The sequence below is a fragment of the Artemia sp. Qi Xiang Cuo genome, chromosome 9 (assembly GCF_049724085.1).
Source record: "Artemia sp. Qi Xiang Cuo chromosome 9, ASM4972408v1, whole genome shotgun sequence".
Taxonomy (NCBI): Eukaryota; Metazoa; Arthropoda; class Branchiopoda; order Anostraca; family Artemiidae; genus Artemia; species Artemia sp. Qi Xiang Cuo.
This window is the reverse complement of record NC_142802.1, coordinates 11,312,664-11,332,197: the sequence shown is the minus strand read 5'-3', so window position 1 is coordinate 11,332,197 and position 19,534 is coordinate 11,312,664. Positions and strand designations below refer to the sequence as shown.

The 19,534-nt window shown below is 35.5% G+C and overlaps 1 protein-coding gene across 3 annotated transcripts in view; it reads left to right on the top strand.

Annotated features, from left to right (window-relative positions):
• Nucleotides 1-19,534, top strand: part of LOC148948302 (beta-hexosaminidase subunit alpha-like) — a 376,037-nt gene that overhangs the window by 54,139 nt on the left and 302,364 nt on the right. Inside the window, exon 2 of one of the 3 annotated variants that reach the window (XM_089094283.1) lies at nt 10,429-10,639. The exons of 1 other annotated variant lie outside the window; for it this stretch is intronic. In XM_089094283.1, coding sequence (XP_088950409.1) covers nt 10,429-10,639 — 211 coding nt within the window. Of the gene's footprint in view, nt 1-10,428; nt 10,640-19,534 lie in introns of those variants that run through there. One more of the 3 variants, XM_089094282.1, reaches the window with a different exon arrangement.

Below are 19,534 nucleotides of genomic sequence, written 5' to 3'. Positions count from 1 at the left end.
TTTTGGCCCTATGTCCAAGGGCCGTCCTCAGCAAGACAAAAATATATAAAAGAAAAAAGACTCACAACAACATGCGACCAATAAAACTAATTTTTTTTTTTTTTTTAAGCAGTCCTAGCATCCTTACTTTAGCAAAGTTCAACCAGGACTGATAAAAAGTAGGTTAAAACAAGGCGATTCAATGAGATGAAAGAAAAATAATTTAAAAACACGTTCTTATTGCTAATCCAGCCTTTTTGGCACTAACCTCAAAGGTCTTTTTTGTGACAGGTTCTGTGTTAATGTCTATTGGTTTTTAAAGATATTTTGTAAGATCATTTTTAATTGAATTTGTGTATAGGGCATTTAGTGTATATCCCCCCAAGTCTCTGTTTAAGGAAATATCATTATTAATATTAAGTCTGATTTCAATTGATTCTCGGACTATCTGCTTTATGCCTAGGTCATTGCTAATAAGGGCAGATTCATCAAAAAGTATATTGTGGCTAGGATTTTCAAAATTATGGCTGCCTAACGCAGAATCAAATGAAACAGTGGAAATACTAGAATTTAGAGCTTTGACTATATCACCTTTATGCTGTAGTCTGTGCTTTTCTAAATTCTGGTGTGTTCTACCTACATAATATTTGCCATAATCGCATGGTATTTGACAGAACCCTCTTTGGCGAGTAACCGGGGTTTTATCTTTACCGGAATTTAGAAAATTTATGATTTTAAAATTATTTGTGAATACAACATACAGATTATTTTTTGTGCAAACTTTTTTAAGATTTGTAGTGTTTTTGGGATGTAGAGGAGGTAAATTATGTTTAAGGGCTTGTCAAAAATCTCACATGGTAAACTACGATTAATTTTACGGGAATGTCTTTTCAGTCTACAGTTAATTACACTATTAATAAATGAAATAGGATACCCATTTCCAAAAAGTATGTCCTTGATAAAGTTTAATTCTGCTGTGGTGTGGGAATCAGAACAAATATTTAGGGCACGATCGACGAGGGATACTACGACTAGTCTTTTAACTTGTGGGGGGTAACTTGTGGCATTTTAAATCAAACCACCCCCCACAAGTTAAAAGAGCATTCTTAATATCCCTCGTCGAGCGTGCCCTAAACTACCTCAATCGCAAAAAATCTAAGTTTTAAGTTTAAATAAAAGGGATTTTCTTAGTCATCGTGATACATTACCCTCTTTTGGACATCAGTTTTGTTGCTGTACGCCTATTTATGGAAACACGAATTTCACCCCCTCAAAATCAAACTCAACCTAAAAAAAACTTATTGGTGAAACAGCTAGATGAGCAAAGTTTTCAGATTTGGAATCAGCGTATTTTTCCGAGTCGGGTAGTCAAATAATAATTTCTCTTGCAATTTGTTTCGGGTTAGGCCCTTTTTTTCACACACTTCCAGGACTACCTTCCTGAGTCAGCTCAAAAATGTCACTCGTTTAATACTTTCAGAAGAATCCTAAGAAATTTCTGAATGCCTTAATGACTTATGTTTATTAAGTTTTTTATTTACCTTCTTTATTATTATCATAGGCAGCGCAATAGCGCTGCCTAAGTAAAGAACGATGTGAGCATAATGTATTGTTTATTTCTTGGTCTTAGACCAGGGCATTTCGTATCGAAGGAATTGTCGTAGAAACTCCGAAAAGGGTTCATTCGATTGGAAATTGGAGCGGCTAGTGCCCTTTTTAATAGTTGAAAGTGATTGGAGGGCCACTAGTCCCCTCCCCCCGTCCCATCACGCCCCTCATTCCCCCAAACACATCCAATCAAAATTTTGAGATAGCCATTTTGTTCAGCGTAGTTAATTTACAGACAGAAAACAAATTTTTGTGGAGGTCACTCCCCCACAACCCTCATAGCAAGGCTTTTAAGTTATGCCCTGGGGGCATATAAGAACGATGTTGGCACAAGGTAGTAGTTATTATTTTTTCCTTTAGAGCAGGGTACTTCGTATCCAATTAGTTGTCATATAAACTTAGAAAAGGGCTCTTTCAATCGAATATCGGAGTGGCTTGTGCCCATTTTATACTAATAAAGTGATGTGTGGGGAAGTGGCACACCATTCACGCGCATCAATTACCGAAACACATCCAATAACAATTTTGTGATAGCGATTTTGTTCAGCGTAGTTGATTTCCAGATGGAAATTATGTTTTCGAGGAGGTCACGCCCCCACAACCCTCAGGGAAAGGGTTTTAAGTTATGCCATGGGGGCATATAACAACGGTGTTGGTACAATGTATTGGTTATTATTTTTTTTCCTTTAGACCAGGGCACATCGTATCGAAGGAGTTGTCGTAGGAACTTCGAAAAGGGCTCATTCAATTGGAAATTGGAGTGGCTTGTGCCCTTTTTAATAGTCGAAAGTGATTGGAAGGCAACAAACACCCCTTCCACGCCCACCATTTCCCGAACCATATCCAATCAAAATTTTAAGAGAGCCATTTTGTTCAGCGTAGTTGATTTCTAGATAGAAAATATGTTTTTGAGGAGGTCATTCCCCCACAACTCTAAGGGCAAGGGTTGGAAGTTATGCCCTGGGGGCATATAAGAACGATATTGGCACAATGTATTATTTATTTTTTTTTTTAGACCAGGGAACTTCCTATAGAAGAAGTTGTCGTAGAAACTTCGAAATGGGCTCATTCAATTGGAAATCGGAGTGGAAATCAATTGGAAATTGGAAGGCAACTAACACCCCTTCTACGCCCACCATTTCCCCAAACACATCCAATCAAAATTTTGAATTAGCCATTTTGTTCAGTGTATTTGATTTCCAGATATAAATTAGATTTTTGAGGAGAACACTCCCCCACAGCCTTAAGGGCAAGGGTTGAAAGTTATACTCTGGCGGCTTATAAGATTTTTATAGTAAGTGTTTTCGTGGAAACTTCAATAAAGCCTCATTCTATTGGAAATTCAAAGGGATAGTTCCCTTTTTAATAGTCGAAAGTGATTGAAGGGCCTCTCACGCCCACCTTTTCCCCAAACACACCCAATCGAAATTTTTAGATAGCCATTTTGTTCGACGTAGTTTAAAGTTCAGAAAATTAGGTCTTTGAGGATGACAACCCCCCCCCCCCACAGCCCTCAAAGCAAGGGTTGTAAGTTATGCCCTTGGGGTATTTAAGGTTTATGTAGAACGCGTTGTCGTAGAAACTTCAAAAAGGGTTCAATCGATTGCAAATTGAAATGGCTAGTGCACTTTTTAATAGTCGATAGTGATTGAAAGACAACTAAAACCCCTTTCACGCCCACCATTTCTCCAAAAACATCCAATCAAAATTTTGAGATAGCCTTTTTTCCACGCAGTTTAAAGTTTAGGAAATTATACCTTTGATTAGAACACTCCCCCCACAGTCTTCAGGGCATGGGTTATAAATTATGCCCTGGAGGCATATAAGTTTTTATTGAAATCTTTGTCGTACAAACTTGAAGAAGGGCTCATTCGATTGGAAATTCAAAGGGCTAGTGCCCTTTTTAATAGTCTCAAAAGTGATTTGAGGGCAACTAACCCCCCTCTCATGCCCACCTTTTCCCCAAACAATCGAAATTTTTTGATACCCATTTTATTCAACGTAGTTGAAAATTTTGGATGACAGCACCTCCACCCCCACAGTCCTCCGGGCAAGGGTCGTAAGATACGCCCTGGGGGTATGCAAGGTTTTTATAGAAATCGATGTCGTAGAAACTTCAAAAAGGGCTTATTCAATTAGAAATTCAAAGGGCTAGTGCCCTTTAAATAGTCAAAAGTGATTGAAGGGCAACTGGTCCCCCTCTCACGCCCACCATTTCCCCAACACATCCAATCAAAATTTTGAGATATCTATTTTGTTCAACGTAGTCGAAAGTTCAGGAAATTAGGTCTTTTAGGATGATAACCCCATCAGAGCCCTTAGTGCAATGGTAAGCATATAAGGTTTATATAGAAATTTGTTGTAGAAATTTCAAAAAGGGCTCATTTGATTGTAAATTAAAATTGCCCTTTTTAATAGTCGAAAGTGAGTGGAGAGTAATTAACCCCCCTCTCATGCCCACCGGTTCCACAAACATATTCAATCAAAGTTTAGAGATAGCCATTTTGTTCAACGTAGTTAAAAGTTCTGGAAATTATGTATTTAGGGATGACAAGCCCTCCAGAGCCCCCAGGGCAAAGGTTGTAATTATGCCCTGGGGGCATATAAGGTTTTTATAGATAGAATTTTCGTAAAAACTTCAAAAGGGGCTCATTCAATTGGAAATTGAGAGGGCTAGTGCCCTTTTTAATAGTTGAAAGTGATTCGAGGGTAACTAACCCCCCTTTCATGCCCAACATACCCCCCAACACATCTAATGAAAATTTTCAGATAACCATTTTGTTCAACGTAGCAGAAAGTTCTGGAAATTAGGTCTTTGAGGATGACACCCTCCCCCCCCGCCCTCAGGGTAAGGGTTGTAAGTTATGCCCTGGGGGTATATAAGGTTTTTATTGAAAGCGTTGTTGTAGAAACTTCAAAAGGGCTCATTTTATTGGAAATTGAAAGGGCTAGTGCCTTTTTCAATAGTTGAAAGTTATGGGAGAGCGACTAACTCCCCTCTCACGCCCACCATTTCCCAGACACATCCAATCAACGGACCGAGTCCGTTGATTTTGAATTAAAGTTATCAAGTATTTTCCAGTAGGTTGCGTAGGTTGCATCAAGACATGGCCAATTGTAGACAGAGAAAAGCCAAGACAGATAGTCCAAGTATTTGAGAGGCAAATGTTTAAATGGCTGTGGCACGGGTAAATGGCGGGAGTATGCATGACTCTCTAATTGGACACATTCTTGTTTGTTAGTTTTTGGAAAGGCATGCCTGCCTAGAGTCTCAGGCATGCTGACCAAGAATTTAAAATTGACATAAGACCATTAGATTGCCTGTAATGAGAGGCAAACAAGGCACGCCCGCCTATGGTTTTAAGAAGAATTTCAGACAAACAATCGTTTAAACGATTGTTTGATAGCCATTTTGTTTAACATAGTTGAAAGTTCTAGAAATTAGGGCTTAGAGATGACAACCACCCTCACAGCCCTTAGGGAAAAGGTTGTAATTTATGCTTTGGGGGCATATAAGGTGTTTATAGAAAGCGTTGTCGCAGAAACTCAAAAAGCGCTCATTCGATTTGAAATAGAACGGCGTTGTGCCCTTTTTAATAGTTGAAAGTTAGGAGAAGGCTTGACATTTTTATAGTAAAGATCGATGTGGGTATAATGTATTATTTTTTTGTTGTTGTTGTTGTTTAGACCAGGGCACTTCGTATCGAAGGAGTTGTCGTAGGAACTTTGAACAGGGCTCATTAAGTTGAAAATAAAAAGGGCTGATGCCCTCTCTAATAGTCAAAAAGGATTCAAGGGAAACTAATCCCCCTCCCACGCCCATCATCCCATTTGACTTTATGTTTAAAAACTCAATGTTTCCTTAATTTTAAACCTAGTTGTACTGTGTTTAATGCTAACTCCTAACAAAGCAATTAAACCGTGTTCCGGAAATGATTAAGTGTATTGTGGTCAAACCGTTCGGGAAGCTTTTGATCTTAAAATTTAACCAAATCCCAATAGCACAAGTGTATCCAAGCAATCAAAAAAAGTAAACAGATTTTCCTGTGAATGGTATCAAGTTTTCCATTTCAGGTCAACTAGAGGAGGTATGAAACTAAATTAAATACTACTGTTTGTGTCCAGATTTTTAAAAGGGTGCATGTTGTTAAAAATTGCTGAAAATTATTAAAAAAAACAAAAAGATTTTAAGTATTATTTTCTTTTTCCCTGAAAAGACTATGTCAATATAAAACGAACAGAAATTAATTAAAAAAACTTTTTCACAAAATAAGTCTTTCAAAGAAAAGTAAAGAACTCCATTAAACAAAAAATAAGCAAAAATAAAATCAAATAATCCACCCAGCGTGAAACTACCACAAATCAGCATCGATAAATAAATGAAACCCAAAACGAACAGAAATTATAATAAATAACCGAGCCAAGCTCAAAACGAGCAGAAATTAACATAAGTTGGGCTCAAAACCCCTATGCCTTCCCAAGGCCAGAACATAATTTACACTTTACTTAAAATAATACAAATGAATGTGCATTGTCAGTTAAATATACATATACTAATATTTAGTAATCAAAATGTTAAGATTATTGGATTTATTAAAGTTATAAAAGCAAAAACATTTATATTTTTTTCAGTAAAGTGCGAATTATGTTTTTTCAGTAAAGTGCAAATTATGGGAGGGGCGGAAGGCAATCCGCCCCTCCCATGCCCTTTTTTGCTACCTTGACACCGTAACCGTGTAACCTCTACCTCCCCCATTAACCATATAAAGGTTTTTATAGTAGATTAAATAAAAAAAAACAATTTTTTTTAACTGAAAGTAAGGAGCGACATTGAAATTTAAAACGAACAGATATTATTCCCTATATGAAAGGGGTTTTCCCCTCCTCAACGCACCACTCTTTACGCTAAAGTTTGACTCTTTGTCCCAATTCTACTTGTAAAACAATACAAACTTCAGCGTAAAGAGCGAGGCGTTAAGGAGGGGGAGGGGACATTGAAAAGTTACGAGCTATTGAACTTTTTCTTCTATTCAAAGCGCCTTCTTGAGAGACACTCTCTTTTAACTGAACATTTTGAAATAGGCTGTTCTGGTAAAATTTTGATCAGATAATTTTGGGGAAAAAATGGGCGTGAAAGGGGGCCCAGTTGCCCTCCAATCTTTTTGGTCACTTAAAAAGGACACTAAAACTTTTAATTTACGTTCAAGTGCAAGCTCTCCCGATATTCTAGGACCGTTATTTCGATAAAATCACCCCTGGAAAAAAACAACAACAAGAAAACAAATAAATACGCATCCGTGATCTGTCTTCTGGCAAAAATTGCAACATTCAACATTTTTTCAGGCATGAGCTTGAAACTTCTACAGGAGGGTTCTCTAGTACGCTGAATCTGATTCTGTGATTTTCATTCAGATTTCTTTAATTTGTAAGGGTGTTTTCCCCCTATTTCAAAAATCAGGCAAATTTTCTCAGGCTTATAACTTTTGATGGATATTCCGTTTTTTAGTTTCGGTTACTATTGAGCCGAGTCAGTCCTTACTTTTTGCTCGTTGCCACGAACTGTTTGAAAATTCGGGTAAATATGATCTTGGAATCTTGGATATCAAATTGGCTTTAAACTTTCAGGGATAGTTTTCTAGGCCATGGAGACCATGTGTTTTGTTGGGACAGCAGAAAGAGCGTAAGGTGGCCGGAAAATGGACCTAATGTTTTTTTTATCCCCTATTATTCTGATTCAGAAATTTGTTGACGTAAGTCCTTGGGCCAAAAGGAACCTAATGTACGAAATTTGGTTGTGTCCTCTGTTTTGTTGTTTGTTTTAATTCTGCTAATTTAATCTTGTTCAGAGAAAGGGGTAAGGGCCTAGCCTCTGGAGTTTTTAACGGAAAGTTTCTATATCCGGCTGAATTGTTGAATATGATGTTATATGTTTGCAAGCTACATGTAATTCTTGCCTGCGCCCGAAAAAGACGGCTTTTGGTTGCACTTGAGCCAGAGCTCACAGTGTGAGAGCTGAAGGGGACTCTTGTAGTCTATTTCAGAGGACACTATCTGAAGTTGATTTGCCAAGCTTTCGTTTCTTCAAGCCATGTTTCTGCTTCTGAATCGAAAGATCTGTTTAAGGAAGCAAGTAGCTGGGAGTTTGAAATTCAAAATACTGTAGATTGAAGTCTAAAAGTGCTGAAGTTCATTGACGACCCCTTTGTTCCATTGCCCAAGTATTTTCTTAGGAAAAATAATAAGAAAATTTTGATATCCAAGAAGAGCATTCTCACAGGGTCTGAAAGTGCTGCCATCTGATTTTATGAGCCACATCTGTTTGTGATTCTATTGAGTTTGTGAATTCATTTATTGTTTGAGACTGAGGTAGGACAATGGTATCACATATGCATCCTAAAACTTGGTAATTTTCGTATTGCTAGATGAATGGGGGGTTTCCCTTTCTTGCAAGGGATATTAGAAAGTTCCCATCGCAAGAAAGTCAATTTTGAACTAGAGTTACAATTTTCTTTTTAATAGTGAAAAAGCATTTTCAAGTACTTCCTGAAGAGTTGAAAAATGTGTATTGCATTGTTTTATTTACAAAATGTTTCCCATGAGATGCCTGTTTTGGAAATTTCTTGAGACTGACAACTTCTTTGTGTGCACCTTTTTGAACCTGAATCACGCAAAGATTTTGAGTTTGAATAATTGAAGAGCCAAAGTGGGCTAGTTGCACATATACCCCCCTCCCCCTTCTATGCCATTCATGCTATTAACTTTTTAACAGGTGTTACACGTTATATGAAGCGGAATTTCACAAAAATAGCAATCTCAATAACTTCAGAACCAAAGTGGGTCATTGCCTCTCCAGCACATGCTCCCCTCCAGCATGTCCTACTGCTAAATTTTTAGTAAAAAAAAGTAGACATAGTGCACCTTTCTTGAACCGAAATAATAAACTTATTTTCCGTTAGTTTTATACGGAAGGACAAACTGGGACCCTGATCCCACTTTACGCCCCCCCCCCATCCTCTTCCAAACTTTTTTTTTTGCAGAAGGCAGGCATGATGTGCCTTGTTTGAAGCTTAATCAAGCAAGGCCATGCTGTTGGAAAATCCTTTATATTACTGGAGGCATCAAGTGAGCTCCCGGTCCCTCTTCCGTCCCTTGACCCCAACCATATCTAATGTTTTAGCAGAAAGATCGACATGTAATCACGCTAGGTTTTTCGAACTTGAATCACGCTAAGTCTCTCCCGCATATAGTTCGAGATCCAAAATAGACGACAGGTCTTCCACCGCCGTTCTGTCCCTTCCACCCTCAACTTTTCGCAATCCTTTTATCAAATGTTCAGTAGAAAAGTACCCCGAATTTTTTCCGATCCCCCTAAAATCGACGAGGCAAATAACCTGGACAATAGGAACATGAAAATGATAATATTCAGTCAAATCTACGTGAAACTCATGGGGTAGGTAATTTCCGGTCAAAGGAACAGAGCGGATAAATTTTCAAGGTGTCCACTAGCTGTGTTTCATATACGTTTCGCACTAAAGTATCCGTATCAACTTGAAATTTGGTAGGAGATTACCCAAAGCCAGGGAGACGTCAATCAAGAAATTAAGCTTTACAGCCAGTTGGCAGCAGTCTTTGCATTGTCTTTGTTTATAGGTTTCTCCTCAATGACGAAGAGTGACTTGTAACCAAGAATCGTAAAGCTTATTGCTCTTCAAAGGAAAGGGATTACATACATGTTTTAGTTAGTTTTTGTTTGGGGAGAATGAGAGTGGGTTTTAGGGCTGGAGGAAAGAGTGGGTGGAAGGGGTGGGGTTGCTGGAGTTGTATTTGATGGTGGTTTTTGTCCTGGGTGTGTGTGGGAGAAGGTGAGTGTTTGTTTTTTTAATTGATTTTTTAGCGTAGGATATTTCTATGAGTGTGTTTGTAGGTATCCTTAGCGTTAGCTAAAATTAATTTTTTTCCCTAGCGATGTGATTTATATTTATAAATGGATTATGTTTTTGTTTGTTATGTTTAATAAAGTCAAAGTTAAATTTGTTTTATTCGATTCTGATACATTTTAGGACAAGAAAATTTGTGTTGATACGAATGCTTATGTAACGATCATAAATACGTTTTTGAAGTTTTGAGGGGTTGACAACTATGCCTTTCAGTCGATGCCGAAGGAACAAATCAAAGTGTTTCTGCCTCAGTATTTTTGCTGGAAAGTACAACTGAAAGCCGTTGAATTACTTCACGTTGCCCTAGCAACATGGAGTGTTGCTAGATATAGTTATAATGTTGCTAGAAGCTAGATATTGTTTTCTGATAACTTATGGAAATCAATGCCTATAAAATTATTTCTAATAAATTGGATAATACTTTATTTGTTTCTAATTTTCTTTTTTTTGAGGGGGGGGGAAGTAGAGTCATTTGGAACCATTTGTGATGCACCTAAAAGTAGAAAGTTTTTATAGTAAAATTTCCTGGACCGACCGAATTGGAGTGGTGCATTCTCGAAGAAAGTGCATTTAAAATAGTACAGATTATAGCTTAAAGCTTTTCTAAGTTTGACTGGCAACTTCAGGAAAACTATACAATTTTCAAGAGCAAAGTACAAAAAAAGAAGTCTCTAAGGGGGCAAAGGGATTAAAGTGTTTTCGAATGATGTTAAATGGTGATAAACAAATCAAGTACGGGATGTGGCGTAATTTTATCAAAATTTCCACCTCGAATCAAAATCGGCCACTGCTTGTGGGTCTTTCTTTTTTTTGTGTAACTGTCTTGGAAATCAGCTTGTACTACGGGTTGATTGATGAGTCACTGTTTGAAGAGCTGTTCATAAAAATCAGTGTTTTTTTACAGACTCTACAAAACAAATGCGAGCTACTGGACATTGCTTTCAAGCGCTACTATGATCTCATCTTTCGTCCTCCTCGGCTGTTTCGCTGTAAGAACTGTAAGCACCATAAACATTGGAAATCAGATTCAAGTTTTGTGGGATATCTTGATACACTTAATGTCTTCCTGAACCGTCCGTGCACAGAAAAACCAGAACTCAACATGGATGAACATTGTAGGTATATCTATTTTGTTTTAATGCCGTGGCAGTATTTACAAAAACAGGATCCTTAGGTTCCCTTCTAGACTTTTACGTGTCCTGTCTCCTACGTGCACAGAAAAATCAGCAGGCAAACACAACATATACAACAATGACCACACATTAAATTAAGTATAGCGCTCCCCCAAGCCCTCTTAAGGCCAGAGAATCATATGAGCTTTACTGAAAACATACCATATCTTAAGCAGTTTCTCTTTTATCCTTATAACATTGAAAATCGAAATTTGCTGTAAATTCACGGAACTAATGTAATTGTTCATACGTGTGTCTTTTTAATTGATTTTTTAATTGCTTTTGCTATTGTCAATCGATTCACTTTCGTAAGTCTGATGTGGAGTAAATATTTATCCACGCTTTCTTCCTTTTGAACGCATTCATTTCAAATATGTAGAGAAACTATTAAATCATTTATTGATTTGTCATTACAAACAAAGGAGATTCCTTCAAAAATTACCAATGTTTATTTTAGATCTTCTTAAGGCATGAATTTTCTACATGTTTGAATGAAATAGAATCAATAGTTTTTCTCTCCTGCAATCTGGATCGTTTTCACAATTTTCATATTTCGTTGTTGATAGTTTGACAAATAAAAACCACACTGTTCAACATACATATCGTTTTCAGTAAAGTAAAAATGAGACCAAATCCTATTGGAGGGTTTCTGAGGGAAATGGGTGTTGCCCAACTCTTATTTGCGGTAGCTCGTATTTGTGAACCTTGATTAGCTTTGTAATATGGGTATTATTAATGTCACGACGAAGAGAAACACATCCATTAGAAAAAACACATTATTTTTGCTAATGCGCTGATTAGCAGGTTTTTTAGAAGGTATAGGGGGGGGGATGACCCTACTGTTGTTTGTGTTAATATTGGTTCGTTATAAGTTTGATTTGATTCTTCATTATAAACCTCGTCATCTTTGGCCCCATCAGTTTATCCATTGTTTTCTTTACTTTACATAGTTTACTTTACTTTTCTTTCAAAACTTCATTTTTGGAAAACACTGCTTTTAAATTTCTTAAAAACTGAATAGATTTAAGACTCGTTATTTGTTCCGTCAATAAAATAAATTTTTTTTTCAAATGAGAATAAGAACCGACATTACAACTCAAAACGAGCAGCAAGCATGCTGTGCATTAGGGGGTTGCTCTCTTTACAACCCCTTTTTTGTCACCAATTTTTCAAGAACGAATATTCTAATACAAGAGCATGTGATGGAAAGTTTATTTACAATACCTCGAGAGTGGCAGGGTTTATATATTCGTATTGGCTTTTGCAGTAAATGCTGCTGAACATATTTTTTACTTAAAAATGCTTTTAGGTAAGCACTAATTAAAATTTATCGTAAAGATTGAAGGGTTGATGTGGCGGAACCCCCTCTCTAAAAATTCCAATTTATGTTCGTTTTGAGTTTTAATGTTGCCCTTTACTTTAATTTGAAATGTATTGTTTTTAAATTTTAAAGAAAATAGTACTTATTAAAAAAAGCTGAAAAACAAATAACTATAACCCTAAAGATTTCAATTGACAAATACAGTTTACTTATATGGTATTGCAGCTGGGTTTTGACGAACTTTGTCACCCAAAAATCAAATTGATGAACTTCTTGATGAACTTTGATGATTTTGACGAATTTTGATGAACATTGACGAAACTTGACGAACTTTTCCCACCCACAAATCAAATTCCAGCATGCATACCTGATTGCACTAGAAAAAAATAAATAATCTATATACCTAATGGAAAAAGATACCACATTGGCAACAACAATTTAAACCCTCTTTATAATATTTTTAGAGTTTTCCGTTTCCTTGGCACGAGTTTTTGCAAATTTGGAGATAAATTTTTCAAATCGAGGTGGATATGCCTCTCAGTACCCTCCCCTGAAATAGTCTCTCTATGGAAGGGTCTAATAAAGCTTATATATTTATCCTTACATATACTTATGTATACTATATATACTTACATACTTATATATACTAATAAAACTTATATATTATAAAGCTTATATAAATATAAGCTAATAAAGCTTGTACGGGAAAAACACCCCTTAGGGCTTTAGGTATTATGGTACCGTCAAAGTCTATATTGCTTAGTTCCCTGATCCAATATGTTTATAACGATGGGATAAATTAAAAAAAAAAAAAAAAAAAAAAAAAAAAAACAATCATGACACAGAAGTAAAGGAATTTATTTTGGTGTGGGGCTCCAAATAAATCAAAACTGTAAAAAACCAGTCAAATATAGAGAGATACTTGGAAAAATCGTAATGATGCTATGGTTTTTGATGTGAGCCTGGAGTTCACTGGTTTTAAGAACCTCTTTGGGTTAAAATAAACCTCACAATCTGATTTCTTCCGTCATTGCTAGCAGCAATAGGAACAGGAAATGTCATTTGCAATTATTAGCTAAATAAAAAGCAAAACTTTTTAATGTACATTTTACTAGATATTACATTTATATATTTGCATATACAATACATTATTAAAGTGCGTATATTCTTCCCTTTGTTACTATAAATTTGTTGTGAATTAAATTTGTTTTCATTTATTAAAAGGTATCAAACAGTTCGTGGTAACGAACTGTAAGTAAGGAGCGACCCGGCTCAATGGTAACCGAAACTCTAAAAAACGGAACTTTGGTACCAATAGATACATCAAAAGAATCAGATTTTAATTCTGATTTCAAATATGTAAGTTTCATCGAGTTTAATATTACTCATCAAAAATTACGCGCCTGAGAAAATTTTGCTGATTTTTGAAAAAAGAGGGTAAGACCCCTTAAGAATTATAGAACCTTAATGAAATTCACACCATCATATTCGGCGTATCAGATAACCCTACTGCAGAGGTTTCAAGCTCCTATCTACAAAAATGTGGAATTTTGCATTTTTTACCAGAAGAACGATCACGGGTGCGTGTTTATTTGTTTGTTTGTTTTTTCCCACGGGTAATCATATTGATCTAGCAGTCCTAGAATATCGTAAGAGGGCTCATTTTAACGTAAATTAAAAGTTCTAGTGCCCTTTTTAATTGACCAAAAAATGGAGGGCAACCAGGCCCCCTCCCACGCTCATTTTTTTCTCAAAGTCACCCAATTAAAATTTTTAGATAGCCATTGAGTTTAGCATAGTCGAAAATCTAATAAATATGTCTTTTAAGATGACTTAATCCCCCACAGTTCCCAGGGGAAGGGCTGCAAGTTATGAACTTTGCCAATTGCTTACATTTTTTTTTGGTTTTTGGTATTTATACAGACTTTTTCAGGAAGAATTTTTTTCTGGTGGTGGGGGGGGGGGCTGGAGGAGGGGGTTACTCGGGAGAATCGTTCCGTGGAGGATGTTTCTTTGGGGTAAGGGACATTTCTATGAAGGGGGCGCCTGATTTCCAAGCATTATTTAAAAAACGATCAGAAATTAAATTAAAAAAAACAAGTACTTTCAACTGAAAGTAAGAAGCAACATTAGAACTTAAAATGAACAGAAATTATTACGTATATGAGGGGGGTCTCCCCCAAGTCAATACTTCGCTCTTTACGCTACAGTTTTTTTTAGTGCTTTCCAAAGAGCTATCTATTCTAATTAAACGGCCTTTGTGATTCAGGGGTTTGTGAATTAAATTTTTTTTTAACTTTTAACGTAAAGAGCGTGGTATTGACTAAGGGGAGAACCCCATCATATACGTAATAACATATACGTAATAAAAAGAAAACATTAAAAAAAAAAAACAAGCGATACGGCTCAATAGTTATCGAAACTTTTAAAAACGGAACTTTGATGTCAATAAATGTATCAAAAGAATGGGCTTATAATGCTGATTCTAAATATATGAATTTTATTAAGTTTATTATTACTCATCAAAGGCTACGAGCCTCAGAAAACTCACCTGATTTTTTAAAGAGGGGGAAACATCCCCTAAAAGTGAAAAATTTTTAATGAAAATCACACCGTCAGATTCAGCGTATCAGAAAACCCTATAACATAGGTTTCAAGCTCATATCTGCAAAAATCTGCAACTTTGTATTTTTTGCCAGAAGAAAATACTTTATTTTTTAAAACAATAAAAAACTTTAGCGTAAAGAGCGAGGCGTTGAGGAGGGGACAGCCCCTTTCATATACGGAATAATTTCTGTTCGTTTTAAGTTTTAAAACGAAAAAATATATAAACCAAATCCATAATAACGTAAAATAAATAGAAAGTAAATATGTAAAGTAAAAAAATGTATAGTTTGTAGATATGTTTAAAATAGATGGCACGATAGTATCTCCTGATATATAATAAAATCGTTATGCCCGTACCACATAATAGTCACACTTGTCGATACAATCAAAATTACACACGACTACAGCGCCAATTATGTTCGCCGTTCATAATTTCTTGGGTTGAACATTGTTCAACTTTCAAACATAAATTTCTTGACTGACCAATCAGAGTCAACGCCTAAGGCACACTTTTTAGAACTTGAAAAGATAAAAACTTAGAACAGTGGTTTTTCTATTTGGGAGATGAATCTAACAAAAGTTAAGAAGACTTAGTATTAGTAGAGAACAGTTGGACACAAAATTGCTGTTGGTGCAAACTCTTTAAACTAATTTCTTGCAATTTAAATTTTTTGCTTTTTTAAATACAAGTGTGACGCCAAAATCAAGAAAATTACCATATCATTCATGATAGTTGGCTTTCTTTATTGATAGTTGTGACTATGATGTGGCACGGGCAATAGTTTATTGCTTGATAACTTGGGTTAGGTAGGAACAGTGAAAACAATGGAATGGTTACCAAAATATCGATTTAACGTTCTAAAATGAACGTTCCCACAATCCTTAAAGTAAACGTTATTAGCGTGACCTGAACCCAGCGTTTTAAAAATGAGATTCCTAACCCTTTTAAGTCTACCTACTGTTTGGCACTAATGGAACTAAAATAAAGGAACAATCTATCACTGTGATTCCTAACATGGTTTACAGGACCCACCTATGGGCCATGGCAATATTTTGGTGGGTCATGAACAGGACAATGCATCCTTCCGCTGACTATATTTTAGAGCCTTAATGTAAAAAACAAGCATGTTTCATACGAAAGACGTCACATTCAAATTTATTTAAAGATCAAAAAAGATATAGGATACTATTGCAATGACTTTATACCTTAGAACAATGTGAGTGATAGAACAATCTATCACTGTGATTCCTAACATGGTTTACAGGACCCACCTATGGGCCATGGCAATATTTTGGTGGGTCATGAACAGGACAATGCATCCTTCCGCTGACTATATTTTAGAGCCTTAATGTAAAAAACAAGCATGTTTCATACGAAAGACGTCACATTCAAATTTATTTAAAGAGGAAAAAAGATATAGGATACTATTGCAATGACTTTGTACCTTGTATAAAAAGTCGTTTATCCTGACAATGTTTTTTCTGTTAGTATAAAATATGTCTAGAGGACGAACCAAAGAAAGATACCAAGTTGTATTCAGACCATACTTTTCATTAGATACCAAGTTAAGGGCCTTTTAAGCTTCCTTCGGGTAAATGCATGTAGAATTCTGAATAAGAAAATTTAAATATCATAAGGGGGGCATCAGGATTTTAGTAATGCATAGATGGGGCATGGCTCAAAATCGGTTGGGAACCACGGATCTAGCAACAAAATATGTTTTAGCTAAAGAAAAATAAAAATATGAGTGACGAATCTTAACGTTTAAGTTCAAAAAATCACTTTTGAAATTCATTGTCCAAAAACCAGGATGGTATTTTGACTGCTTTTTCATCTGATTCACCACAGCTAAAGAAAAATAAAAATATGAGTGACGAATCTTAACGTTTAAGTTCAAAAAATCACTTTTGAAATTCATTGTCCAAAAACCAGGATGGTTTTTTGACTGCTTTTTCATCTGATTCACCACAGCTAAAGAAAAAAAAATACGGTTGACGAATCTTAACGTTTAAGTTAAAAAAATCACTTTTGAAATTCAGTGTACAAAACCAAGATAGCATTTTTGACTGCTTTTTCATCAGATTCATCACAGCTGAAGAAAAAAAATATGGTTGACGAATCTTAACGTTTAAGTTAAAAAAATCACTTTTGAAATTCAGTGTACAAAACCAAGATAGCATTTTTGACTGATTTTTCATCAGATTCATCACAGCTAAAGAAAAATAAAAATATGGTTGACGAATCTTAATTTTAAGTTCAAAAAATAACTTTTGAAATTCAGCGTCCAAAAATCAGGATGGCATTTTTGACTGCTTTTTCATCAGATTCATCACTTAATACTTGTCTAAAAACATGATATCAGAGAATGGAATTAAGATTATATCAGATAGAAATATTTTATCAATTTTTGCTAGTGTCTATACTTCCCTAAAATTATATGATACCATGTTTTATTATCGACTTCATTAAGAACTCGGAAGAGATACTACTTTTCGAACCAACCTTGTACTGATTAGATAGAATTTTTTTCTTAAAGTAAGTTTAGATGTTGTTTTCCTGAGCCGAGAAACAAGTAAGTAAAGATCCTGCCTTTTTCTTTATTCTTGACCAGGTAAAATTATGCCATCTACATTACATTATTGATTTTTCTACGCACCGAAATTAGAAATCGGCTTAGCTGATTTGGAAACGTTAAATTTCTTGGTTAGCTGAAGTAGCAAGCTGCTCTCCCAACTTCCGGTCCAAAGAGGCCCTACTTGGATACCCAATACCCGACTTTAGTTTTGCCCATGAACCGTAAGTGTAGACTTTAAATTAAAAAAGGAAAAGAAAACTATGGATTTGAGGGCAACTGCCTTAGACGCATTACTGTTATCCACTTGACAGATGATATCATCAGTGTCTCTTTATTTTTTTAAAACTAAATAGTGGCCCATGAATGGCTAAATTATCACTAATTGTTGGCTTCATTGTTGTTACATGGTTTGGATGAGCAGGGGCCACCTGCCTGATGATGTGTGGTATCGGGTCTCTGCCGGCATTAGGAGACATAAACAAAAAAGTAGCAATTTAGTAGTGTTTTGAAAAGGAATCTTTTCATTTATCTACCCCAGTAACAAAGTCGACAAAGTTTAGTGGAAAGTCAGAGCTAATGTTTACGCTGTGCCTGTCCGGGTATCAAGTGGGACTTTTTTGAGGAAAATTTCTTCAGCGTAATAGGTTCCTTTTGAATTATTTCGTAAATTCTGTTTTTTGGGGTATTTTTTTTTTTTTATATGTTTACACTGTGCCTGTCCGGGTATAAAGTGGAACTTTTTTTAGGAAAATGTCTTCAACGAAATAGGTACCTTTTGAAGTAGTTCGTAAATTCTGTTTTTTGGGTATGTTTTTTTTGTATATGTTTACGCTGTGCCCGTCCAGGTATCAAGTGGAACTTTTCTGAGGAAAATGTCTTCAGCGTAATAGGTTACTTTTGAAGTATTTCGTAACTCTGTCTTTTGGGTATTTTTTTTTTTTTATATTTTTACACTGTGCCTGTCCGGGTATCAAGTGGGACTTTTTTGAGGAAAATGTCTTCAACGAAATAAGTACCTTTTGAAGTACTTCGTAAATTTTGTTTATTGGGTATGTTTTTTTGTATATGTTTACGCTGTGCCTGTCCGGGTATCAAGTGGGACTTTTTTGAGGAAAATGTCTTCAACGAAATAAGTTCCTTTTGAAGTAGTTTGTAAATTCTGTTTTTTGGATATGTTTTTTTTGTATATGTTTACGCTGCGCCCGTCCAGGTATCAAGTGGGACTTTTTTGAGGAAAATGTCTTCAACGAAATAAGTTCCTTTTGAAGTAGTTCGTAAATTCTGTTTTTTGGGTATGTTTTTTTTGTATATGTTTACGCTGTGCCTGTCCGGGTATCAAGTGGGACTTTTTTGAGGAAAATGTCTTCAGCGAAATAAGTTCCTTTTGAAGTAGTTCGTAAATTCTGTTTTTTGGGTATGTTTTTTTTGTATATGTTTACGCTGTGCCTGTCCGGGTATCAAGTGGGACTTTTTTGAGGAAAATGTCTTCAGCGAAATATGTTGCTTTTGAAGTATTTTGTAACTCTTTTTTTTGGGTATGTTTTTTTTGTATATGTTTTAACTGTTACCGTACGGGTATAAAGTGGAACTTTTTTGATGAAAATTTCTTCAGCTAAATAGGTACATTTTTAAGTAGTTCGTAAATTCTTTTTTTTGGGGTATGTTTTTTTTTGTATTAAAATGAAACTAAAGTATTTAAGTTACTATTTACTATTAAAAATAAACTATTAATTACTATCTAAAGTTAATATAAACTATTTAAACTGTTAAGTAACTATTTAAGTGTCGTGGCCAACGCTTTGATCGATTTAGTATCGACTAAAGGTCATTAGAAGCTGAACTCAAATCTTATAAAAATACGCAAAACCACATGTCTAGCAACTATAATGCCTGTGAATTTCATAAACAAAAGAAGTTCTTGGTAACGAACTGTAAGGAAGCAGCAAATCGGCTCAATAATAACCGAAACTTAAAAAATAATTGTGATATCAATAGATACATCAAAAGAACTGGCTTCCGTTGAGAGGAAAGTCTTCGGGGGAATGAAATTTAACGCGAGGAGAGGGAAGGAGAGTGTCTGGTAGGATTTGAAAAATGGTCAAAAATTAAATAAAAATAATTAACAAGTCTTTTCTTCTGACAATAAAGAGCAACATTAAAACTTAAAATTACAGAAATTATTCCGTATATGAGGGTGGCTGTCCCTTCCTCAACCTTTACTTTTTACGCTTAAGTTTGAGTTTTTGTTACAGTTCTTTAAGAAAGACTGTTCAAACACAAGGCCTGTTGATTTTAAATCAGGAGTATTTTAAAGGAAATCAAGACTTTAGCGTA